The 25,379-nt window shown below is 56.1% G+C and overlaps 1 protein-coding gene across 1 annotated transcript; it reads right to left on the reverse strand.

Annotated features, from left to right (window-relative positions):
- Window positions 1–5,725: 5,725 nt before the first annotated feature.
- On the reverse strand, window positions 5,726–24,613 carry LOC121926016 (transcription factor HES-1-B-like). The gene is given in 8 exon segments (XM_042458570.1): window positions 5,726–5,944; window positions 5,947–6,059; window positions 6,062–6,316; window positions 6,319–6,384; window positions 12,348–12,438; window positions 12,534–12,629; window positions 12,714–13,088; window positions 24,581–24,613. Coding segments are annotated over 8 exon segments (1,248 nt in total).
- Window positions 24,614–25,379: the final 766 nt, after the last annotated feature.

A 25,379-nucleotide genomic window follows, 5' to 3' on the forward strand; every position in this document is an offset into this window, starting at 1 on the left:
GTATTAAAAGCCTATTCCTCCTAATTTGGTTTGTCATCTGAAATTTGATAAGTATGCTCCCAATTCTGTCATCCAGGGTTTGATTAAGATGTTGATAGCCCGGGCCCAGGACAGAGCCCCACTGGACACCCACTGGTCACTTCTCTCTGGATGAAAAGGAGCCATTGTGACACCCTTGGGTTCGGCCGGTCAACCAATTACAGATCCATATGTAACAGTTCCTTTGTCTAGCCCAAATTTTACAGCTGTGTTGCAAGATGTCATGGGGAACTTGTCAAAGGCCTTACTGAAATCAAGATCTACTACATCCACAGCATTCCTTCATCTTACAAGATGGTAACTTTATCAAAGAAGGAGATAAGGTTTGTCTGGCAGACTTGTTTCTCTGAAAACCCATGTTGACTTTTTGTGATGAGGATTGCTTCTGATGTCACAGACTCTCTGTTTAAGGATCTGTTTAATGATGAATTCATGAATTTATCACGAATTTGCATGTGGTATTATCACGCAATATGTGAAACCCCATAATTGCATTCACATTGCCATTGGATTATACTTCAATTTCCCTTGCCTGATAAACTCCTAAGACGGAACAATGGATGCAAGCTGCAAGGAAAGAGAGTTCCACCTCAACATTAGGAAGAACCTCCAAGCAAGGGCTGTCGACAGGGGAACACACTCCTTCCTCAGAGTGGCAGTGGAGTCTCCTTCCTTGGAGGTTTTTTTAACAGAGGCTGGATGGCCATCTGTCATGGGGTGCTTTGATTTGGATTTCCTGCATGGCAGAGGGGGTTGGACTGGATCAGGGCCCTTGCGGTCTCTTCCAACTCTATGATTTTTCTATGAGACACTGGGCATGCCAGCTTAGGGCAGAAGATGCAGCAATGAGGAAGCAGACAGCCGTCAGTTCTCCCTCCCTGGCCCTCCCAGTTCTCCCAGGATGGCCAGTGTCCTGTCAGTGATGGATATTGGATATATGGGGATAGGGTCTGAGGGAGGAGGAAGAGAAGGTCAATTATAGGAAGACGCTGGGAACATGGCTACAGAGCCTGAAAAACCCACAAGATAGAACTACATTATGGGCATACATTGTATTACTGGCATTGTGCAAGGCCATTACCAGTGGCCGGGGACAGATGTGGAGGTGCACATGTGGGGATACATGGGTGGGCATGGCTTGCCATAGCAAGACACTGGTGCCAATGGGCCATGGGGGCATCCCACATCTGCGCCCCATCTGTCCTCCTCAGGTCTGGGGGATGGAGGATTCTAGCAGAGCAGGGGTTCAGGAGGGTTCAGGGCAGGAGCTGGTGTATATGCCCCCCACCAGAGGCTATGTGCATCCCACCAGGCCTTTCCCCCAAGTCTCCAGAGCCCCTCTTATTGTGTCCTTGCCATCAAGATGGCGTTGGCCTCTGGCCGCTGTCCAGAAGGAGGAGACCTCCGAAAAGGGCCCCTGGCCTCCTCCGTGGGTCCCGTCGCTCTGCCATGGGGCTCCCTATGCCTCCCAGTAAAGTGGGGCAGGGTTGCATTGTGTGTCTCACTTGTGTCCTGGGACGAGCGAAACTGGAAGTATAGGTATTCAGCAGTGTCCCAAAGCTTCTGGTAATAAACAGGATGCGCTGGGAAGTAAAAAAAGAACCTTGGTCTCCTGGAATGGAGGAGGCCGTCGCCGTAGCAGCACCTGGGCTTCTTCCCTGGCCGTGGCCTGGACAAGCTCACAGTGACCCCTGCTGCCCACAGATAGAAGAAGAAGCACGCAAAGAGGAGCATTGGTGCGCTGAAGCCGCCAGGCGTCCTCCTCCCCTTCATTGAGAGAAGTGCAGCCCTTGGCTCCCCTGGGACTGGTGCCCCCTGCTGGAGGAAATGGCAGACATGCATGCTTATGCTCAGAATCACCCAAAGTCTGCTGATCGTATCTCTCTGGACTGAAAGAGTAACATTGACCAGAATGGTGACTAGAGTCAAGAAATTAGGAGAAGGCTGGGAATGGGAAGGGCAGCACCATGAAAGAACGGGACAGGAGCCGAAAGTGCAAGATGCACAGCTGCGCACAAAAAGGTTAGGAGTGGCAAGCCACGGGACCTTCTTCCCTGTGTAAGCGCGAGAGTGGACAGTGAGGAAAGCGGACAAGAGGAAATCAACTCATTGGAGATGTGGTTCTGGGAAGAGTGCCGAGGTACTATGGACAGCCAAGGAGTCAAAGAAGGAGTTTCTTTTCTTTGAAACGACCAAGCCAGATCTAATCCAGTGGATTTGCCAAGAGGATCGAACTGAACTGTGGTCCTTTGGTCAAATCACGAGATCTGTGCATCACTAGAAAGACAATAATGCTGGGGAAGGCATTAGGAAGGAGGGGCGGCCCCCATTGCAGAGGACCGACTCGGTCCTGGAGGACCCAGCCATGGACCTTTGGGACCTGCGCAGAGCAGCAAAGGGGGCACTGGAGGGGCCTCATCCACAGGGCAGGACGTAGCCAGGGGGGTCTTGGGGTCCGGACCCCCTTCCATTAGAAAAATGAATGGTATGTGATGCTGCACCGCCACACCCAAGCTCCATTATAATGGTGGAATTAGACGGATCCCCCCTTCCTGAAATCCTAGCTACGTCCCTGCACAGGGTCTCCCGTGGGTTCAAGGGCCGCTGGCAACCACAAACAACAACTATGGTCTTGCCATGAGGGCCAGTGGCCATCCTTCCATATGGTCATCTGGCTGCTTTTGGGCCAGCATTCTCTCTCTTGGCACCCAGTGTCCAGTAATGCAAGCGCTGGGCATTCACTGTGCAAGGTGCCAAGCCCTCCTTGCAAGCATTGCCCTTGGCATAGAGCAGGGGTAGGCAACCTGGGCCCGCGGGCCGGATGCGGCCCGGCAAGGCCTTGGACCGGCCCCAGCCTGGTCCTGCCGCCGATTGCCACCGGGGCCTTTGGGGGCAATGTCTATAGAAACACTCAGAAACATGCATTTTATTTAACATTTTTTTTTAAAAATCAGCAAATTTTTCACATGTCCTCCATTTTTTTTAAAAAGTGTCTTCTATTGAAAAATTTTGTTGTACATTTGTCCTGGTTTTTATATATATTATATATATATATATATATATATATATATAATTTAATTATTTATTTTTTGCTTTGGCCCCCCAGTATCTGAGGGACAGCAACCCGGCCCCCGGCTCAAAAGGGTGCCTACCCCGGCATAGAGCATAGCAGGCATGGCACTCCTGGAGCTGTGGGAAGGCACCTTGCATGCATTGGCATTGCATTGCACTAGCTCCCAATGGGACCTTGCCATTGACAGCCCTACCCCCCTCTGCGTATCCCTTCCCTCATGAGATGACGCTGTTCTCCAAGCCTGTGGCCTTACATGATGCTCAAAGGGTGAAGTGCTGCTCCACAGTGCACTCAACAGGTCTCTTCATGTGCTCTTGCTCTTCAGAAGGCAGCATCTCAGTGCACACATGCATGGGCCCTAATGGCTATGGATCCTAGTACCGTAGGTTTGAGGGACCCCAAGGGCCATCCCGCTGGGGAGGGAGGACACCCCCCTCCTGCACCTCAGCCGCCTCCTCCTCAGACGCCCTCAGCCAGACTCTGGCCTTTGCTAGCCCCATTGATGAGTGGCACGCACTCCCCACACTTGCAATAGGGCACTGCAGCTGCAGCCAAGACCCTTTTTGCCAGACGGACCCTTCCAGGGCCAGAAGGTCTGCAGCAAGGAGCCCCATGAGGGCAACCCAGCAGCTGGGAACATCTGGCCCCAGCTTTGGGCCTCCTCTTGACAGAGGGCTAGCTGGCCCTTGGAGGGTCCCCTTAGGCCGCCCTTTGGTGAGACTTCTTGCATGGAAGAAGAGGCTTGGACTCGATGGCCCTTCTTAGGGTCTCTTCCAACTCTAGGATTTCTAGATTTTAAATACCTCACAGGACTACAAATCCCAGCTGGCAGCTCAAGTGGGGTCGAAGCACCATTACTTGTCTGTGTGGAGGCGCCTCACAGAACCAAAATGCTGTGCCAGGAGGTCCAGCAAGGGCACCACAGCGCACAGTGTGATGTATGCATGCGTACCGTGCGAGATGGCTTCCCCACAGCAGCAGGGCTGGACTTGGGATGCCGGAACAGAACCAGGGCCGGCTGGAGCATTCTGAGTGGTCAGCCCTCAGGCAAGGACCCAAACATCCCCTGCGGCCACTAGGGCTGCCCACAGCAGACAGCAGGAAACCCTTTGATGCCAGTCTCCGCAGGGTGCCCCAAACCAGAGTCCCTGGCAAAGTTCCTGCTGCTTTCCTTCGCATCCCCCACAACCACACCACACCTCTGGCCACTCTGAGGCATCAAACCCCCGCCTACTTCCCTCCTTCCGGCCCTCAAATCCTGCCGGGGACCCAAAAGGCCCCCTACTCCAACCCTCTGCCAGGAAGGAACCTACTCCAAGTGTGGCCATCCCACCTTGGCTTCAGACTTTATTTGCTTTAGAAACTTCCCACAAGGTTGGAAGCCCACCGCCTTCCAGGAGCAGTCCCACCGCTGGGCAGCTCTTTCTTTCTTTCAGGGGCCCTTCCCAAGTACCCCACAGATGGCACTTCCTTGGCGCATCCTGCCCCATTGCCACCCTTGCCTTTGGGAAAACACGCAAATGGGAGGAGACTCCACACACCCAAGGCATCAGGTAAACATGAATCAAGAAAGCAGGCCATATGTTCAGAAAACGGGCAGAAGTATAATCGAAGGGTATGAGAGCAATATCAAAAACTGATTGCAAAAACCCACTGCCAGGAACAGGAGTACAGGTCTGTTGTAACCTGGTTTGTCTGTATGAATAGCTGCCTGCTCCAAGTTGCAGCAGAAGACGCTGCAGTGTGATATTCAGAGGATTGCAGACGCTGAAGCCTCCTTGACTGAGAGTTCCTGCATGGCAGAAGAAGGGGGTTGGACTGGATCAGGGCCCTTCTTGGGGTCTCTTCCAACTCTATGGTTCTGGTCTATGACTGCGGCAGAACACATCCCAACCACTTGCTCCATTGGGTTCTGTTGCTGAATGTGACTTATTTTCATGACTGCATTTGCAGGCTGGCCCTCCGTATCCACAGATACAGCATCCACAGTTTGAAATACTCCAAAAATATTATTTAATTCCAAAAAACACACACAAAAAAATGATTTTGCCATTTTATATAAGGGCACCATTTTACTAACCCACTATAATATTGGGATTGATGCTGGTATCATGGAAGTCCTGGGGCCAACCCCAGCGGATCCCAGGGCCCTTCCTCTTCTTGGTGGCCCTCTCTGTCCTTGCGGTTTCCCTTTGGAGGATTCAGCCCAGCCTGATGTGCCTCAGGACCGTCCGTGCCCCACTGCCTTTGCCCCACGGAGCTAGGGGCCGCATGGTGGCCAACTGGGCCACGTCCGATCCCTCCGTTCCCCACAAGCCGGGAGCCATTCAAGCTTCTCCTGCTGCCAAGCGGAGGAAGTCCCATCGTCCCCTTGCCAGAGAAACGGGTGATGCTAGCAGTCCTTTCTGTTTGTCACAGCGCTTCCAAAAACAAAGAATCTTTGGTGCCCTTTTTTAAAAAGGATAAAGGAAAATAGGGTGGGAGGGGGCGTGATAGAGGTGTGTGTGACGTCCTCTTGCCCACCCAGGCGAGCCCACCCCACTCCACACCGCTGGGGGACAAAGAGGAAAGCAGGGAGGGTTTGCTACCATACAAAGGCACAATGCAAGAGTTTCAGGGCGGTCGATTCACAAACACACACTCCCCCTCCCCCTCCCCAGGAAGGGAGAGGACCCCAAACCCTGGCCACTCCCGGGGGGCCACCAGGTCCAAGCGCCCAAGGCTCTGCTCCAACCAGAGTCCCTCTGCGTCCCGTGCAGCCCCATCACCAAGGCTCCAAATTGAGTCCGCTGGAAGGGACTGGCCCGATCCGGGTGAGACGGCCGCGTGGGGGAAGGAGCCCTCGAGCCAATTCCTGCGCTGGCGTAGAGCGGGATGACCGCGCTGCTGTGGGGGGCGAAGGCTGCGTTGGGGATGAGGAAGGCAAACTGCCCGTTGGAGGCGGGACCAGCTGGAAGCCGCCGTGACCTTTGGGGTCTCCCCGGGAGCCACTGGGTTGCTGGACGGCTTGCAAGGAGCCCGCTGCCGTCGGGGGTGCTGGTGCTGTGGGGATTGGGACCAGGCTTGCCCAAAGAGGCCGAGGGGGCGTGGTGGTTGGGGCCGGGTAGTTCATGGCGTTGATCTGGTCATGCACTGCCCGGTGGCTGAGGAGGCGGGTGCGAACCTCGGCGGTAACCCCCTCACAGGTGGAGAGGAAGCGCGTCACTCGTTCACGCACTCATTAAAGCCAGCACGGTATTTGCCCAGCACCGTGGGATCTGCATTCAGCACCGCTGCCAAGGGGAGGGGGCAAAGAGAGCGCGGTCAGAAAAAAAGCAGCAAGGGAAGCCCCCTCCAAAGTCAGAAGAGCTCAGGTGGCGCAGTGGTTCAATGCCTCCAAGCAGCCACTCACAAAGACAAGGTTGCGAGTTCAATTCCAGCGAAAGGGCTCAGGCTCGACTCAGGCTTGATCGTTCCAAGGAGGTTGAGGGGCAATAAGCTTACACTTGTAACCGCTTAGGGAGTGCTTAGTGTAGCATGAAGCAATATTAAATGAGCTGACATATACACCCTTCTCTCTTGCACTCAACATTCTCTGAAGATGCAAAGCCACATGCTGGGCAAATGTCAGAAAACTTTGTAGGCAGGCCTCATAGTCCTCAAAACCCACCGAAAACTATGAAGTGCTTTTGCTATCCCAGGCAGGAGGGCACCCAAGCAACTAGATTAACCCCCCCATTAAGCACCACAGCCTAACCCTAATGCAACTCCAGAGTCGGACAGCCAGTGAATCATGCCACTTGCCTATGCGCTGGGACACGCTGTTAACAATTTACTTTATTCATTAACACTTCCTGCTCTTCTCCTAATAATGGGGCTCAAGGTGGCTAACAGCAATAAGATATCAAAGCCATGCAAAGTTATTAATAAAAGTATTATTAAGCAGTGTTGTTACTGGGGTGTAGTGAAGTCTCCCTCCTTGGAGGTCTTAGGAAGTTGGATGGCCATTGGTCAAGGGGGTACTTGACTGTGAGTTCCTGCATGGCGAAGTGGGTTGTTGGATGGCCCCTGCGGGTCCTTCCTAATGTGATGCTGTATTCTTGTGCAGCGGGCTCAGACTGCATGCTGCCTTGGGGCCCTTCCCTCTCTAGGGTCGTATGTCTTCCTCCATGGAAGAAGGGAGCTGGACTGTGTGGCCTTGTCTTCCTCGAGGGAGAAGGGGCAGGATGGCGCGGCCCTGGGGGGGGTCCCTCCCTCCCTAGGGCACTGGGTTCCTCCATGGGAGAAGGGAATGGTCTGCGGGCTCTTGGGTCCTCCCTCGCTTAGGGTCCTGTCTCTCCGTGGAGAAGGGGCTGGACTTGTGGCCCTTGGGGGTCCCTTCCCTCTCTAGGCCCTTGTCTTACTCCGTGGGAGAGAAGGGGCTGGACTGCGTGGCTCTTGGGGGGTCCCTTCCTCCTAGGCCTCTGTCTTTATCCATGGGAGAAGGGGGCTGGCTGGTGGCTCTTGGGGGTCCCTTCCCTCTCTAGGCCTCTGTCTTCCTCCGTTGGAGAGGGGGGGGCTGGAGTGTGGGCCCTTGGGGTCCCTTCCCTCTAGGCCCTCTGTCTTACTCCTGGGAGAAGGGGGCTGGACTGCGTGGCTCTTGTGGTCCCTTCCCTCTCTAGGCCCTCTGTCTTCCTCCGTGGGAAGAAGGGGGCTGGACTGCGTGGCTCTTGGGGGGTCCCTTCTCTCTCATAGGCCCTGTCTTCACGTGGGAGAAGGGGCTGGACTGCGTGGCCCTTGGGGGTCCCTTCCTCCTAGGGCCTCTGTCTTCCTCCGGGGAGAAGGGGGCTGGACTGCGTGGGCCTTGGGGGTCCCTTCCCTCCCTAGGGCCCTCGTCATTCCTCCGTGGGAGAAGGGGGGATGGACTGCGTGGCCCTTGGGGTTCCCTTCCCTCCCTGGGCCCCGGTTCTCCTCCGTGGGGAAAGGGGGCTGAACTGCGTGGCCTGGGGGTCCCTTCCTCCATGGGCCCTCTGTCTTCCTCCGTGGGAGAAGGGGGGATGGACTGCGTGGCCCTTGGGGTTCCCTCCCTCCTAGGGCCCGCTGCTTCCTCGGGAGAGAGGGGGCTGGACTGCGTTGGCCCTTGGGGTCCCTTCCCTCCCTAGGGCTCTGTCTTCCTCCGTGGAGAGAAGGGGCTGGACTGCGTTGCCCTTGAGGGGTCACTTCCCTATCTAGGGCCCTCTGTCTTCTCCGTGGGAGAAGGGGGCTGGACTGCGTGGCCCTTGGGGTCCCTCCTTCCAAGGGCCTCGTGTCTTCCTCCGGGGGAGAAGGGGCTGGACAGCATGGCCCTTGGGGGGTCCCCTCCCCTAGGGCCCTCTGTCTTCCTCCGGGGGAGAAGGGGGGATGGACTGCAGGCCTTGGGGTTCCTTCCCTCCCTAGGGCCCTCTGTCTTCCTCTGGGGAGAGGGAGGATGGACTGCGTGTGCCCTGGGGGTCCTTCCCTCCCTAGGCCCTGTGTCTTCCTTGGGGAGAAGAGGGCGGACGGCATGGCCTTGGGGTCCCCTCCCTAGGGCCTGTGTCTTCCTCTGGGGGAGAAGAAGGGGCTGGACGGCATGGCCCTTGGGGGTCGCCTCCCTCCCTAGGGCCCTCTGCTTCCTTTGGGAGAGAAGGGATGGACTGCGTGGCCCTTGGGGGTTCTTTCCCTCTCTAGGGCCCTGTTCTTCCTCGGTGGAGTAGGGGGGCTGGACTGCGTGGCCCTTGAGGGGTCCTTTCCCTCTTAGGGCCCTCTGTCTTCCTCGTGGGAGAGAGGGGGGATGGACTGCGTGGCCCTTGGGGTTCCTCCCCCTCCTTGGGCCCGCTGTCTTCCTCCGGGGGGAGAAGGGGGCTGGACTGCGTTGGCCCTGGGGGTCCTTCCCTCTAGGGCCCGCTTGTCTTCCTCTGGGGAGAGAAGGGGGCTGGACTGCGTGGCCCTTGGGGTCCTTCCCTCCCTAGGGCCCTCGTTTCTCTGTAGGAGAAGGGGGGCTTGACGGAGCAGCCCCTGGGGGGGTCCCTTCCCTCTCTAGGGCCCTCTGTCTTCTCGGGGGAGAAGGGGGGTGGACTGCGTGGCCCTGAGGGTCCCTTCCCTCTTCTAGGGCCCTCTGTCTACCTGGGGGAGAAGGGGATGGACTGCGTGGCCCTTGGGGTTCCTTTCCTCCCTAGGGCCCTCGTTTCTTCCTCGTGGGAGAAGGGGGGATGGGCTGCGTGGGCCCTTGGGGTTCCCTTCCTCCCTAGGGCCTGCTTGTCTTCCTCCGGGGGAGAAGGGGGCTGGGGGCTGGACTGCGTGGCTGGGTCCCTTCCCTCTAGGGCCCGCTGTCTTCTTCGGGGGAGGGGAGTGGGGCTGGACTGCATGGCCGCTGTCTTCCTCGGGGGAGAGGGGGGCTGGACTGCGTGCCCTTGGGGGGTCCCTTCCCTCCTAGGGCCTCCGTATTCTCCGTGGGAGAAGGGGGGGGATGCACTGCGTGGCCCTGGGGTTCCTTCCATCCCTAGGGCCCGTCTCATGCGGGGGAGGAAAAGGGGGCTGAACTGGTGGCCTTGGGGTCCTTCCTCCCTAGGGCCCTCTGTTCCTCCGTGGGGAGAAGGGGGGATGGACTGCGTGGCCCTTGGGGTTCCTTCCCTCCCTAGGGCGCTGTCTTCCTCCGGGGGAGAAGGGGGTGGACTGCGTGGCCCTTGGGGTTCCCTTTCTCCTAGGGCCCGTGTTCTTCTCCGGGGGAGAAGGGGGTGGACTGCGTGGCCCTTGGGGGTCCCTTCCCCCTAGGGCCTCGTCTTCAGGTGGAGAAGGGAGCTGGACTGTGTGGCCCTTGTGGGGTCCTTCCCTCCCTAGGGCCGGGTCTTCCTCCGTGGGAGAAGGGGGCTGGACGGCGTGGCTGGGGGGGTCCTTCCCTCTCTAGGGCCCTCTGTTCTTCCGTGGGAGAAGGGGGGCTGACTGTGTGGCGTTGGGGTTCCTTCCCTCATAGGGCCCTGTGTCTTCCTCCGGGGGAGAAGGGGGCTGACTGCGTGCCCCTTGAGGGTCCCTTCCCTCTCTAGGGCTCTCTGTCTTCCTCGTGGGGAGAGGGGGGCTGGACTGCGTGGCCCTTAGGGGTCACTTCCCTATAGGGCCCTCTGTCTTCCTCGTGGGAGAGGGGGCTGGACTGCGTGGCCCTTGGGGGTCCTCTCCTTCCCAAGGGCCCGTGTCTTCCTCGGGGGAGAAGGGGGCTGGACAGCATGGCCTTGGGGGTCCCTCCCCTAGGCCCGCTGTCTTCCTCCGGGGGAGAAGGGGGGATGGACTGCATGGCCCTTGGGTTTCCTTCCCTCCCTAGGGCCCTCTGTCTTCCTCTGGGGAGGAGGGAAGGGAGGTGGGGACTGGTAGGCCTGGGGGCCCTTTCCTCCCTAGGCCTGTGTCTTCCTCGGGGGAGAAGGGTGGACGGCATGGCCCTTGGGGGTCCCCTCCCCTAGGCCCTGTGTCTTTCCTCTGGGGGAGAAGGGGGCTGGACGGCATGGCCCTTGGGGGTCGCCTCCCTCCCTAGGGCCCTCTGTCTCCCTGGGGAGAAGGGGGATGGACTGCGTGGCCCTTGGGGTCCTTTCCCTTCTAGGGCCCTGTGTCTTCTCGGGGAGTAGGGGGGCTGGGACTGCGTGGCCCTTGAGGGGTCTTTCCCCTCTAGGGCCCTCTGTTTCCTCGGGGGGGAGAGGGGGCTGGAAGGCGTGGCCCTTGAGGGGCCTTCCTCTCTAGGGCCCTTGTCTACTCTGGGGAGAGAGGGGGGATGGACTGCGTGGCCCTTGGGGTTCCCTCCTCCCTAGGGCCTCTGTTTCCTCCGTGGGAGAAGGGGGGATGGACTGCGTGGCCCTTGGGGTTCCCTCCTCCCTAGGGCCGCTATCTTCTCCGGGGAGAAGGGGGGACGCGTGGCCCTTGGGGGTCCCTTCCCTCTAGTGCGGGCCGGGGTCTCTTTCTCCGGGGGGAGAGGGGGCTGGACTGCGTGGCCTTGGGGTTCCCTCCCTCCTAGGGGCCCTCTTCTCTGGGAGAAGGGGGGCTGGACTCAGAGCCCTGGGGGTCCCTTCCCTCTCTTGGGCCCTCTGTCTTCCTCGGGGGAGAAGGGGGGCTGGACTGCGTGGCCCTTGAGGGGTCCCTCCCTCTCTAGGGCCCTCTGTCTCCTCTGGGGGAGGGAGAAGGGGGGCTGGACTGGTAGCCCTTGGGGGTCCCTTCCCTCTCTAGGGCTCTCTGTCTTCCTCCGTGGGAAGAGGGGGCTGGACTGCGTGGCCCTTGAGGGGTCCCTTCCCTCTTAGGGCCCTCTGTCTTCCTCGTGGGAGAAGGGGGGGTGACTGCGGGCCCTTTAGGCGTCCCTTCCTCTCTAGGGCCTCTGTCTTCCTCGTGGGAAGAGAGGGATGGACTGCGTGGCCCTTGGGGGTCCCTTCCCTCCCTAGGCTCTCTGTCTTCTCGTGGGAGAAGGGGATTGGACTGCGTGGCCCTTGGGGGTCCCTTCCCTCCCTAGGGCCTCTGTTTCCTCCTGGGAGAAGGGGGATGGACTGCGTGGCCCTTGAGGGTCCTTCCCCTCTCTAGGGCCCTTGTCTTCCTCCGTGGGGAGAAGGGGGGACTGGTGGCCTTGTGGGGTCCCTTCCCTCTAGGCTCTCGTTCTTCTCGGGGGAAGGGGGATGGACTGCCTGGCCTTGGGGGTCCCTTCCCTCCCTAGGGCGCTCTGTCTTCCTCCGTGGGAGAAGGGGGTGGACTGTCGTGGCCTTGAGGGGTCCCTTCCCTCTCTAGGCCCTCTGTCTTCCTCCGTGGGAGAAGGGGGATGGACTGCGTGGCCCTTGGTGGGGGTCCCTTCCCTCTCTAGGGCCCTTTGTCTTCCTCCTGGGAGAAGGGGGATGGACTGCGTGGCCTTGGGGCCCTTCCCTCTTAGGTCCCTCTGTTTCCTCCGTGGGAGAAGGGGATGGACGCTGGCCCTTGGGGGTCCCTTCCCTCCCTAGGGCCCTCTGTCTTCCTCCATGGAAGCCCTCCTTGTCTCAGTCTCGGAAGTCAGCCTGAAAGGGAGCTTGCAGCCCCTTTGGGACTAACTTTGCCAAAACAGTTGCAGAGTGAGCTTTTGCAGACTTGAGCCTTTTGTCAGATGCGTATTCAAAGGCAGAAAGAGGGCTTCAAGGGGTCTTCTTGGGGTCTTCCTTGCCCCCTCCCCGATCCCCCTCCCTCGTGTGCCTTTTTCCTTCCCAGGAGGGAGTGGGCCGTGTGTCTCTGGCCCAGAGCCCCCTTGGGGCCCCTGCCCCGTCTCTCTCACCGGCGGACACTTGGGGGCGCTGGAGGCTCCGCAGGTGCTTGACGGTCATCTCCAGGATGTCGGCCTTCTCCAGCTTCGAGTGGCGGGAGCTCTGCGGAAAAAGCGGGGCAGGGGTCACAGGCTGCCTGTCTCCTCACCTGGGGGGGGGCTTCCATTGCTAGGCCCTGCCCCTTGGTCTCCACTCACGTCCTTCTTGAGGGCCTCCAGGATGAGGGTCTTGAGCTGGGCCAGGCTCTCGTTGATCCGCGCCCTGCGACGCTTCTCCATGATGGGCTTCGAGGACTGAGGGACAGAGACCAGGGTCAGAGGGAGGGAGGCAGGAGGGAAGAGGGGAGGGGAAGGAGGCAGGGAGGCTGGAGGGCTTACCTTCCGGGGCTCAGAGGGCCCTCCCTGGGGGGCGGGGGCGGCGGCGGCGGGGCGGGGCTTGTCCGAGGGGGGCCCCTGCGTCTCCATCAGCAGCTGCAGCACCTGCTCCGCGCCGGGCATCCTGCTGCTGGGGCTGGAAGAGGAGGAGGAGGAGCCCCTGCCTTCCCTCCCGCGGAGCCTGCCTCTGGCTCTGCTTCTGGCTCCGTTGGTGTCCGGGGCTTTTAAGGTCCGCCGACGGCTGCGGCCCCTCCCTCCCTCGCAGCGGGGCACGCGATCGGCTCGTGTGAAAGCGTCCGCCGGCCCTTTCCCACACTCGCCCGGCCAATGGGAGGGCGGCACCCAGGCGCAGCCACGCCCACGAGCCACGCCCCCAGGCTGAGACCCAGAGGGAGGGGAGGGGCAGCCCCTGGGAGGGTCAGCGGCTGAGGCCCATTGGACGCCCCTCCCTCAGCCCCAGCCCAGCCCCCTTCGGAGCCAGGCCCCTCGGAGGAGCCCCGGCTGGGAGCCTGGGCACTTGGGTCCTGCCCCACGGAATGGCTGCCCTGGGACTGCATTCGGGGGGGGGGGGGTGCCCAGCCCTTGGGCCCCTTCCTGGCCTTGCAGCCCCTGGGCCTCGGGGGCTTCAGGCGCCTCTCTCTCTCAGGTCTGCCTCTATTCCGTGAAACGGAAAGGGCTGGAAAAGTCGACTTCCTAAGAAGCGGCGAAACTGTCTCCTCCTGAGAAGGATCGAGAGCAGTTACTTTTCAGCCAGGGAGGGGGGCAGAGGGGGGTGTTTGGGGGGCAGCTGATTCTTCTGCTGGGGGTCCTCCTTCCATGGGGGAGCCCTGGGGAAGAGGCCCACTCTCTCGGCCGCCTCCTCTGTGGGGGAAGGAGGCAGCCATGGCCAGCCTCTCTGGGCCCCGCGGGGCTTGCCTTCGGAAAGGGCCTCAGGGGGGCAGGCAGCGACAAACAGCCCAAACTCCTGGGGGGCAAATACTGCTCTTTGGCCCAAGGCCTCTCTGGCCCTTTGCCTCCAACCCATCCATCCATCCATCCATCCTTTCTGATCCTCTCAAGCAGGTGAAGGGAGACTGTAGGGAAAGCCAGCCCGGCTAATGGTCCCAAAGGGAGAGGCCTGGTCTGGGAGCAGAATGGGTTCCAAGGAAGGAGAAGAAAAGCACCCGGGAGCCACTCCCAGGGTAGGAAACGAAGGGCCCGAGAAGCAGCCTGGTCCAGGGCTCTGAGTGGCTCTGGAGGCCACCTTGCAAGGCCTGGCTCTCTCCGCCTCAGAGGAGGGCAATGGCCAACCCTTGCCAAACGCCTCTCGCCAGGAGATAAGGCCCAGCAGAGAGGAGGCCAAGAGAGCCTCTTCTGGGAAGGAGTCCCCCAGACTGGGATCCTTGGACATGAGGCAGGACTTCCTGCAGCAAGAGCCCTTGGAGAGTGGAAGACGCTGCGGCCGCAATGGAGGACCCAGGAGCCTCCTTCCTTGGAGGCTGATGGCTCTCCCAGGGAAGAGGGCTTGGATGGAGAGAAGAAGGGGCTTGGACTGGACCGGGGCCCTTCTTGGGGTCTCTTCAAGCTCTGTGATGGTGGAAGGACTGAAAAGCCAGGCTCCTGGAGGGGGATGCGGCCTTTCGGGCGGCCTGGGCCCAATCCATGTAGGGCTTTGCACCCCACAAGCTGCCCTTTGGCCTGTATCTTATGCTGCTTCCGGAAGCAAGAGTCTCCCAAGAGCCATGTGCCTCTGGCTGGGTCTGTGGCCACAGAGGGAGGGTTGCACATGGTTGCAGGTCCAGCAGGATGGACAGTGGGATGGCGGCCTCAGGACAGCTTGGAAGCTGCAGGAGGCAAGTGGAGGCCACTGAAGAACTGGGGTGGGATGTGTGGGGCGTGGGCCTCTCCAGCCCTGCCTCCTGGGTCTTTGCAAGGAGAGAGGGTTGGGGTTCCTTGGGGGTCTCTGCTTTCTGACAGACGCATTTGCCCTCTGCGCAGTTTCCCAGCCACCTCCTTCCCTGGAAAGTGGGCTGGGTTGGGAGTCCTTGGGAACAGCCCCCCCATGGCTTCCTAGACATCAGGATTGGCCCCTGGATCAGGCCCAGGGCAAAGAAGGAGCTGGGGGGCACCTCACATTCAGGTTGCAGCAACTTTAATCCCATCACTCCCTCCCCATGTAATTGACAGTCATGGGAATCTGGGGGTCTCAATGGGTCTCTCGCTCTCTCCTACTCTTTAGCCTTTTATTCTCCTCCAGAAACACAGAAGGCGAGGAGGGAACAAGTTACTTTTAAGCTATGTCTCTGTCAGTGTTTGTTGCCCAGGGCTCACTTTGGCTCCATCCTCTAGAATCCTAGAGATGGAAGAAATCCCAAGAAGGGCCCTGGTCCAGTCCAAGCCCCTCCTTCTGCCATGCAGGAACTCTCCCCCAAAGCCCTCCCTGTGACAGATGGCCATCCAGCCTCTGCTTAAAGACAGCCTCCAAAGAAGGAGGCTCCACCGCAATCTCCATTGCTGCCAAGAAGTTCTTCCTAATGTTTTTAGGTAGAATCTCTTTTCCTGGAGCTTGCATCCATTGTCTCCTGTTCTCTGGAGCAGCAGAAAACAAGCTTGCTCCCTCCTCAACATGACATCCTTTCAAATATTTAAACAGGGCTGTCATATCCCCTCTTAATCGTCTTTTCTTCAGGCTAAACATCCCCAGTTCTCTAAGTCCTTCCTCATAGGGCTTCATGGTTTCCAGACCTTTCACCATTTTAGTCTTCCTTCTTTGGACACATGGCTCCAGTTTCTCAATGTCCTCCTTGAATTGTTTTGCCCAGAACTGGACACAATATTCCAGGTGGGGCCTGACCAGAGCAGCTTGACTTCCCTTGATCTAGACACTATACTTCTATTGATGCAGTCTAGAATCGCATTGGCCTTTTTAGCTGCCGCATCGCACTGTTGACTCATGTTCATCTTGTGGTCTACTTGGGCTCCCAGACCCCTTTCTCTCGTTCAGCCAGGTGTCCCCCATATCTCTGCATTTCCTTTTTAATTCCTAAGTGACCTGGCATTCCGTGGCTCCTGGGATTTTGCCTGGGCTCTGCCTGGAGGCCTCCGTGGGTCTTGCCCCCATCTCTCCCCTCTTCCCCCTTGGCCTGAGTGGCTTTCCCACGCCTGGCGCCCTTCAGTCAGGTGCCAAGAGCCACCTCTGCTTGCTCCCAGCCAGAGCTCCCCCTCCTCCCTCTCTCCTTTTCTTTCCTTCGTTCTTTCCTTTCTTCTTTGGGCCTCTTCCCTTCCCTGCTGCGCACCTGGCAGCCCTGCTTTTGGAGGCCTCACCTGAGAAGCCCTTTCAGGGACCGTGAGAAAACAGGCAGGAAAGAGGAGAGGCTCCTGGCTCACACACAACACACAACACTCACAGCCGAAGGGTCACGCTCAGCCATGTGCCAAGGCCTTGGCAGCCTGGGATCTTTCAGCCTTTTGCAAGAGGGGCTGTTTCTGGAGGGGCTCCTTTGGATTTGGGCCAGGCGCCCCAAGGATGCTGGAAGCCCCTTGGGAAAAGGGCTTCTGTGTGTGTGTGAAGGAATCTAGCAGGACATTTTAAAGCCCTGTATCTGCTAGGATTCAAAGACATAGGCCCTTTCAGTCTGGAAAAACCAGCCTGCAAAAGGGATTTCCAGCTCCAGAACTGGTCAGTGGGACAGACTGGTATTTAGAGAGATTTTGCAGAAGCACCTTTGAGTCCAACGGAAAGAAAGAGGTTGGCAGCATGAGGAGGCGCTTCCCTAGGTTTCAGCCTAGCTGGCCCCGAGGGGTCTTTCTTGGCCAGATTTCCCCCGAGGGGTTTGCCATCATTGCAGGGGCACCAGACACCCTCCTTTTCCAGGACATGTCCTACACTTTGGCCCTCTTTCCAGGAGGAATCCCAAAATGTCCTCCAAATGTTTCCCCTAGTCAAGGAATCCTCAGAGGGGTTTTTGCCAGTTCCATCCTTGGAAATACAGCCTCCAGCACCGGCTGTTTGTCGACGGTCTCCCATCTGAGTACCATCCATGACTGACCCTGCTTAGCTTCCAAGCTCAAATGGGATCCGGTGCCTTTGGGGCTGCTGTCTATGGGCTTGCCTGTCACTTGCGGTGATGCCATGCGTTTCACGGGCTTTTCTTAGGCAGGGAATCCTGAGAGGTGGTTTTGCCGGTCCCTTCCTCTGAAATATCTAGGGCAGCAGCACCTGGTATTCACTGGTGGCCTCCCATCCAAGTACTAACAAGGACTGACCCTGCTTAGCTTCCAAGATCAGGCAGGGTCCGGTGCGATGTGTGTATCTGTCTATGCGCCTTGGAGTCGCCTGTTTCCTTACGGAGACCCCATGGACTTTTCACTGGGTTTTCTTAGTAGGTGAGAAATCCTGGGAGGTGGTTTTGCTTTTCCCAGTCCCTTCCTCAGGTATTGGCCCTGAAGTCTCAGGCCTGGCAACCCTGGCATGGAGTGACCAGTCGCAGAGGAGGTTTCCCACTCGGCCAGCCTGCCCACTTGCGTCCTTGGCACTAACGCCAAGCACCACCAAGACTCCTTCCTCTCCTGAAACCCGAAAGCCACAAAGCCGCCCCCTTTTCTTGCAAGATGGGACCTGCCTTTGCAGAGGAGCTCCTCAGGGATGGGAGCAGAGAGAGATGGAGAGAGAGAAAGGGGGAATGGGATGCTTCTGCCTTGTTTGCTGGGAAAGGGGGGGGTCCTTTTGCCCCCAGGCCTCCCATTCCCTGGGGCTCTTCAGATTCAGGCCTTTTTCCTTTTTCAAAAACTCCTTAAGACTACTACTTTGGCTGCTTTAATTGTCTGCAGCCTTGTTGCTGTTGTTAGCTGCCCTGGCGTCCATTGGCGCTCATGGCATCCCTGCGGAGGAGGCATCTCCAGGAGAGCCTGCAATAAGCCCTTCCTTGCCCATAACAATCCCCTGATCGAACCCATCCATCTGGTTTGTGGCCTTCCTCTCTTTTTCCTGTCCTCTACCTTCCATAGCATTCTTGTTTTTCTTATTGACCTTTGCTTTCTCATTTTATGTGGCCAAAGTATGATAGTCTCCTCTTCCAAGGAGAGCCCTGGTCTGACCTGTTCAGCAACCCATTTGTTGGTCTTCTTGGCTCTCCATGGGATCCTCCCAAGCCCTCTTCTCCAGAACCACATTTCAAAGGAGTTGGTTTTCTTTCAGTCTGCTTCCTTCACTCTCCAGCTCTGCCATCCATTCATGGGGATGATGGGGAATACAGTGGCCTGGACCATTCTGACTGTAGTTCCCAGTTGTATCTCTTTGCTCTTCAGTGTCTTTCCCAGTTCCTTCATGGCTGCCCTTCCCATTCCTAGACTTCTTCTTCTTATTCCTTGACTGCAGCCTCCATTCTGGTCAGCGTTTGGTCCTAGAGATGGGAATCCTTTCACTAGGTCCATTTCCTCGTTGTCGAGATTGCGTTTGTGTATTTCTCCAGTGGCCATTCTTTTTGTTGTCCATATGTTCAGCATCAGAGCTGCCTTTCCTCTTGGGCCTTCCTTATGAACGCTTCCGATTCCCAAAGGGCTTCTGCTAATACTTGGGTGCCATTCTCCGCATCATCTCTTCGGTTGTTAATGCCGCTTCCTCCTAGCTCCACTCCTCCTTTTTCTGATTCTAATTCTGCTTTTCTTACCTTACTTTTAAAGTCTGTTTTTAAATGCTTTTATTCACATATTTAATGTTTTAAACATTTCTGTCCATCTTCCGTTGTCTGAAGGAACTGGTGGGTCCAGAAGCAATAGAAAAACGCTTCGAATATCAATAATTGCTTTTGAAACATGAAACTTAAGGAGTGATTTAACCAGACAAGAGAAACGCAGAGGCTAGAGAAAATGAGCTTTATCTGGAGTTGTGTAAAAGCAATGGCCCTATACTTTTTTTTAAAAAAGGTCTGTAAATGGCTTCTGAAACTAAAGGTGAGGCTGTGAAAGAGGACATCGTGTCCATAGGAATCTATGGGGGACATGTGGTCCAAAGAGAGAAGGTTTTTTGCAGTCAGTTAAAAGAGAACCTGTTCAGGGTGGGGTCTAGATGGCCTCCAACCCCAACTAAGTGGCCAAAAATGGCCCAGGATATTTCAGTCCCATTTCGGGGAGGTCAAGAGAAGGAGGGCTCTCTTTTTCATACAAGGTGGGCCTGTAAGAAGGGGGAAATAACTGGACTTAGATTTGTAGGTTAATTAAATAATAATAATCCGACCTCTTTGGAGGTCTTTAAACAGAGGCTGGATGGCCATCTGTCAGGGATGCTTTGAGTGGGATTTCCTTCATGGCAGAAGGGGGTTGGACTGGATCAGGGCCCTTCTTGGGGTCTCTTCAACTCTACGGTTCTATGATTCTATGAATTCTTAAGATAGATTTTGTATTGTTACCAGAAACGTTTCTGTTGGGCTTTATGGATAAAGAACTGGGTAGCAGTCAATGTGGATCACTTCTTTGGTTTATGGCAGCAGCAGCAAGAATATTGTTTGCCCAAAGGGACAGGAAGCACCAAAAGCGAAAGGACAGTTTGCGCAGGCTGCATCCACAATGGAGAAATAACCTGGTTTGGCACCACTTCACCTGCCTTAGCTCAAGGTTATGGAATTCTGGGAGTTGGAGTTCGTTGTTTAAGCAGAGGCTGGATGGCCATCTGTCAGGGGTGTTTTGATTGGGATTTCCTGCATGGCAGAATGGGGTTGGACTGGATGGCCCTTGGGGTGTCTTCCAACTCTACAGTTCTATGATTCTGTGGGGCCCGGAACAGAACTCTGCCAGACTACCCTGGCATTGGCCCCCCTACTGGGAGTGCCCACCTCCTCTCCCAGTCCTCCCAGTGCGCCAGCCCAGGCCGCTCGCTGTCTTTATGGGAGGCTGTTAGGTGCCCAGCCTCTGCCATAAAGCAGAGCACCAAGACAAAGCCTTCCGGAGGGAGAGACTTTCCCTGGGAAAGAAGGAGCCCAAGCCCTCCCAGGGCAGCAGCAACCGCAGGCTTCCTCCAGTTAATCGGTCAACCTCCTCCAGGAGTTTGGATGCTGGCCTGCCACTCTGGGACCAGGGTTTGAATCCTGCTTGGCCAAGGGAACCCACCAGGGAACCTTGGGCAAGTCACACTCTCTCAGCCTCTGAACAAACCTAGCCAAGAAACCCCATGATAGGGTTGCCTTAGGGTTGCCCTAAGTCGGAAATGTCTTCAGGGCACACAACAACAGCAACAACAGAGTCTGTCGGGGATGCTTTGATGGAGAGTTTCTGCATGGCAGAATAAAGGGGTTGGACTGGATGGCCCTTTTTGGGGTCTCTTCCAACGCTAAGATTCTATGACTATATTGCAAACATGCGATGGCTAGTGGAGCGCACCAGAAAATTCCCCAAAAGAACCAGCATATGTTTTATAGACTACAGCAGAGAGTTGCACCTGGGCAAATATAAATTATTGTTGTTGTTATTATTATTATTATTATTATTATTATTATTATTAAAGGCCTTTGGCCGCATGTTTCCAGTTGCTCCCTTTCTGACCCCTTTCATCCCGCTTCTGTATTTTTACTCCTCCAGACATGCTCCTTCCCCTCAAATGGAGGCGTTTGGGGGCAGAGCTCTTGCATCCTCCAGGGAGAGCAAGCCGGACTCCTTGCCAGCTCTGTGGGATTTTTCCTGGGCAGCGTGGCATCATGGCAACCTGACCGGCTGTGCCTCTCCTTCCCTGCATTAATGATTAATTTGAGGCATGGAGAGGGCCTTTGATATGGTCCATGCGCCAAAAAGGTTAATAAGAAGGAGGAGGAGGAGGAGGAGGAGGTACCTGCCAGGCGCAAGGGCTTGGGCCAGGTACAAGCCTCAGGTAGGAGGAGGAGGGCTGGCAAAGGCAGGGCAGGTGGCATGATAATAATAATAAATTTATTATTTTTATACCGCCCTTCCATAGATCAGGGCGGTTCACAGCAAATATCAATAAAATCTACAAAAAAACATCTACAATTAAGATACACTCTGTCTTCAGACCCTTCAGCCCCTGATGACGTTGGGCCGGCCTGCTCTCTCCCTCAACGGCCGAAAGATGACAGTTAATGGTCGCAACCCATGCAGGGCACCACTGAGCATGTGCGAGGGGGCCGATACGAATCGGCCAATCCTCATGTTGAGCACCGGTGTGGCTAAACATTCTGCACTGAATGCACTTCGCGCGAATGCGTATTGGCCAATTTGAATCATGCCAATGCGGAGGGACTCCCAGGTATGACAGTACTTTGCGAAATAACGTGAATTCGAACCGCCCAGTGCTGAAGACCCCTAGTTCCACACTCGTCTGATAAGGGCCTATGATTCTAAGGCCAGGGGACCAGATGTCCTCCTTTTCCTGAACATGTCCAACATTTCAACCTTCTCCCCAGGAGGAACTCCAAAATCTTCTCCATTTTGAGCATGGCTAAGAAGCCCATCCAGGAACACCCTTTGGTAGACTCATCTACTTGGCAGCCTGTCCTTGCTGCAAATGGAGGATCAGAGGGCTCCTTCTGGAGTTCTTTTCTCCTTGGAGCAGCAGTGGACAGGACTCGCACCCAGAGCTCAGAGCACATTTGTCTTTCTGGGGGGAAAAGGGCAGCAAACAGTTTGGGAGGCAATGGGCTGCTTGAGGACACAGTGCAAATGTGGAAAAGGGTTTCCCCCCTTCATTTCAGCACAGTGGACAAATGAAAGGAATAACTTCAATGTAGATTGAGTCCAGGATTTGTGGCTAAAGGCAATGGCTAAAGGTAAAGTAAAAATGTAAGCATTTGCTTTGCTCAGAGTTCTGTTAGAGCTCTGGATGGATGGCCCTTGACTCAGGTGATTCTGTGACTCTAAGTACATGGCAAGCCAACAAGGCATTTTAATGCAGATAGATTCATGAGAAAAATACCGCTGAGTACATAACAAAATACAGTATATGTAATACAGCTGTAAATAAACCGTATGGAATGAATTCTCATTCATATTGGTGTTTTTAGCTTTGATTTGATCGTTTCCTCCATTTTTCTTGTGTGTCCTCCATTTGGCAGTCCTCCTTTGCATGCTTCACTCTCTATGCTTTGGCATGCTCTCCTGTGCAAAGGCCGCAGCGTGTGCAGGCACCGCATCCTTGACTCGTTCGGCCGCATCCTGCCCTTAGCAAGGGACCCCTTTCCATCTGGGCCCCAGACCAGGGAGGGCAGACAGCCGCTGCAGCCGCTCAAGCCGCGGTGGGTTTAGCCCCCTGGGGCTGGCCCCTCTGGGAAAGAGGGCTGGGGGTCCTCTCTCTGGCTGCCCGCCTGGCCGCCTAGCCAAGACATGATCTCACTGCTGCTCTTCTGGGGCCACCTGGACGGAAGCGCTTCCCAAAGGGCTGCTGGAGGCATTAAGAGCCAGCCATGGCAGGGGAGGGATTTACCTCCCCAAAGAAAGCCCTGGACTGCCTTGGCCTGGCACTTGGGGGTGAAACCATGCCCAAAGGTCTTAACAGGAGGGTGCCTTGCAGCCTCCAGTCCTCCAAGGCAAGGGGCTGGCATTATGCTTGCCAGTTATACAGCATCAAGAGCCCAGCCTATGCTGCCGTGACTCACTTTGGGGGCCTTTGGGGGAGTTGGTGTTCTTTTGCCAAGCGCATAATGATCAAATTCCACCCCCTACGCACCTTTGAAGTGACACAGACCCCTCCAATCGGTCCATTTCTATGTCATTCAATGGTGTGTGTGTGTGGGGGGGGAATCAGTGGTGGGAGAGCAAGGTGCCAGGTCTACTTCTCCCAGTGCAAAGCACAACAACATACAAACTCCATAAAAGAGCAATACTGTACTTTCATTGGCCAACCAAAATGCACAAAACACACCATGCGAGCTTTCGAAGCTCCACTGGCTGCTTCTTCATCAGGCCAAAGGTGTTAAAAAGTCAAATGAGAGGGGAGCTTTACCTGTTCCGGCAGGGAGATGGACTACATGGCCTTTGGGTTCCTTCTTGATCCCATGGCTCTCAGCTTGTAGGGCAGGGCGGGCAACTGCAGTGGGTCTGGGGTCAATTCTATGCCCCTGGTACTCCCCGGGGGAGGGGGGCTTATGGGTGCTAAGAATGCCCCCAGAAAGCATTGGAAGTTGACTTCTGAATGTGAACAAATTGGTTCCTTCTTTGGAGGACGTCTCCTTACTTGGAGATCTTTAAACAGAGGCCAGATGGCCACCTGTCCCAGGTTGTGCCTTTCTGCATGGCAGGATGGGGCTGGATTGGATGACCCTGGGGCTCTCTCCCAGTTCTAGCAGTCTATGAGTCTGTGCTTCTTTTTAAATGTCCAGCAGCGCTTGGCTAGAGCTGCATAGAGGCTCCTTCCACAGTGGGGGCCTTGCACAGGCCAGAGTTGCTCTGTGGAAACAGCTGGGTATTTTTGTCTGAGTTCATGGTTGTGGAAGTGGAGTTAACTGTTTGGTTCTGCATGCAGTGGTGCATTGGGTTTTTGGATTCCATTGCATGATGTTGCCATTCGGCGCAAGGGCTACATGCAGAGCAGGGACGTAGCTAGGATTTTAGGAAAGGGGGGGTCCAGACTAAGTGCCACCATTATAATGGGGCTTGGGTGCAGCGGCGCAGCAGCACACACCATTCATTTTTCTAATGGAAGGGGGGGGTCTGGACCCCAAGAACCCCCCCTTGGCTACGTCCTTGTGCAGAGGCCTGGACCAGGCAGCCGTGGCATAGCTTCTCTGCTTCTGAAAGGTAATTTGGTTACTCCGCAGCCGCCAGGTGAGCCCCTTCCTGCTCAGCCTCCTGTCTGGACTCTGCTCCGCTCTCCCCTTCAGAGACGCAGCTCTGCCTTCTGCCTTCTCTGGGGGTCATTCCTTCTGAGGTCCCCCATGAACGGCCTGTTGCCTCTTGAGCCCCCTTCCCAGGGCAACCATCCAGTCTTCCTGGGATGGTGCAGCTCTCCTTCCCGCTTCCCAGTCCCTTGGCCGGCCATGCCACTATCCGGGGCCGGAATGGCCTTTGGCTTATGCCTGGCCCTGCTTCGCCCTCTCCTTTGTCTTTGGGGATTGACACAGCTGCAGCCTTGGCAAACAGAGTCCAGCCAGGAAGCCTTTTGTCTCCATTGATCTTTGCAGATTAAGCTCCCATATTGCCAAAGCCAGAGGGAAATGCAGAGGGTATGCTGGCTGGTCGGCCCACGCCAGAGAGGGGCCACCCGACCCCTTGCCAGCGGAGAGTGTTTGCTTGCTTTGGGGGCTGGCATTCCTGGGGCCCAGGTCTCACAAAGCCCCCCTGCCCCCAGAGTCCATTAGCCCAGTGGATTGTGGGGGGATTCTCCAGAGATTACAAGCCCTAATCCCTTTCGCTGCACACAGTCCCTCCAGACAATCCAGAGGGCAGCACCTGGGAGAGCCTTTCAGCTGGACAGAGTCCACCATGGAGACCAGTCTGATGGAAGGAAGGAAGGAGGGTGTCCCTCAGGGAGCTATTTTGTCCCCCACTTTAACATTTACATGAAACCGCTGGGAGAGATCATCCGAAGGCATGGGGCGCGGTGTTATCTGTACTCTGATGACACCCAAATATGCTTCTCTGTGCCTCCAACTGCTGCGGTGTCTAAGGATGGCGTCTCTCTGAATGCCTGCCTGAAGCCGGTAATGGGCCGGATGAGGGAAAACAAAGTCAGCCTGAATCCAGAGAAAACGGGAGTACTGGTGATAGGTTCCCCAGGCCTTAGAAAGGAAGTTTATCCACCTGTCCTGGACAGGGTCACACTTCCCCTGAAGGACGAAGTTCGCAGCTTAGGAGTACTTCTGGACTCGTCCCTGCAGTTGACATCTCAAGTAAATGCGACGGTCAGAAGTGCTTGCTATCAGCTTCAGTTGATACGCCAACTGCGACCCTACCTGAGCCAAAGGGACCTCGAAGCCGTGGTACATGCTCTGGTAACCTCTTGCTTAGATTTCTGTAATGCGCTCTACATGGGGCTACCCTTGTACCAAGCCCGGAAGCTTCAGTTAGAACAAAACATGGCAGCCAGACTGGTCACCGGCGCATCCAGGTTTGACCACATAACACCTATTCTGAAAAATCTTCACTGGCTGCCCATTTGCTTCTGAGTGCAATACAAGGTGTTGGTTATCACCTATAAAGCCCTACATGGCTTGGGCCCGAGTTACTTGAGGGACCGCATCTCCCCATATAATCCGGCCCGCACTCTCAGAACAACCGGGAAGAATCTGTTGGAGATGACATCTTCCAACTATGTCTCCACATCCCAGACGGCCTTTTCAGTGGCGGCCCCATGGATTTGGAACAGTCTCCTCGAGGAGCTCCATCTCATGACTCCCCTAGAAACATTTAAAAAGAGGCTTAAAATCATCCTCTTCTGTCAAGCCTCCCCCCTGGAAAATGAAGTCGTATCCTCTGATCCCATTGACTCTCTACCTCACCCTAATGATTGGTTAAATGATTGTTTTGAGATTGTATACTGTATTTCGTGCTCTTGGTTTTATCTATTTTATGATGTGTTTTGTAATTGGTTTTAAACTCTATGTAAACTGCTTTGATCTTTTGGAAAAGCGGTATATAAATAAAATTTATTATTATTATTATTATTATTATTATTATTATTATTATTGAGGGATATGGATGAAGAAGATGCTCCGGGAGCAGCTTATAAGGGGTTCTGCTGCCCTGAGCTTC

The sequence above is a fragment of the Sceloporus undulatus genome, chromosome 3, assembly GCF_019175285.1.
Source record: "Sceloporus undulatus isolate JIND9_A2432 ecotype Alabama chromosome 3, SceUnd_v1.1, whole genome shotgun sequence".
In the NCBI taxonomy this organism is placed as follows: Eukaryota; Metazoa; Chordata; class Lepidosauria; order Squamata; family Phrynosomatidae; genus Sceloporus; species Sceloporus undulatus.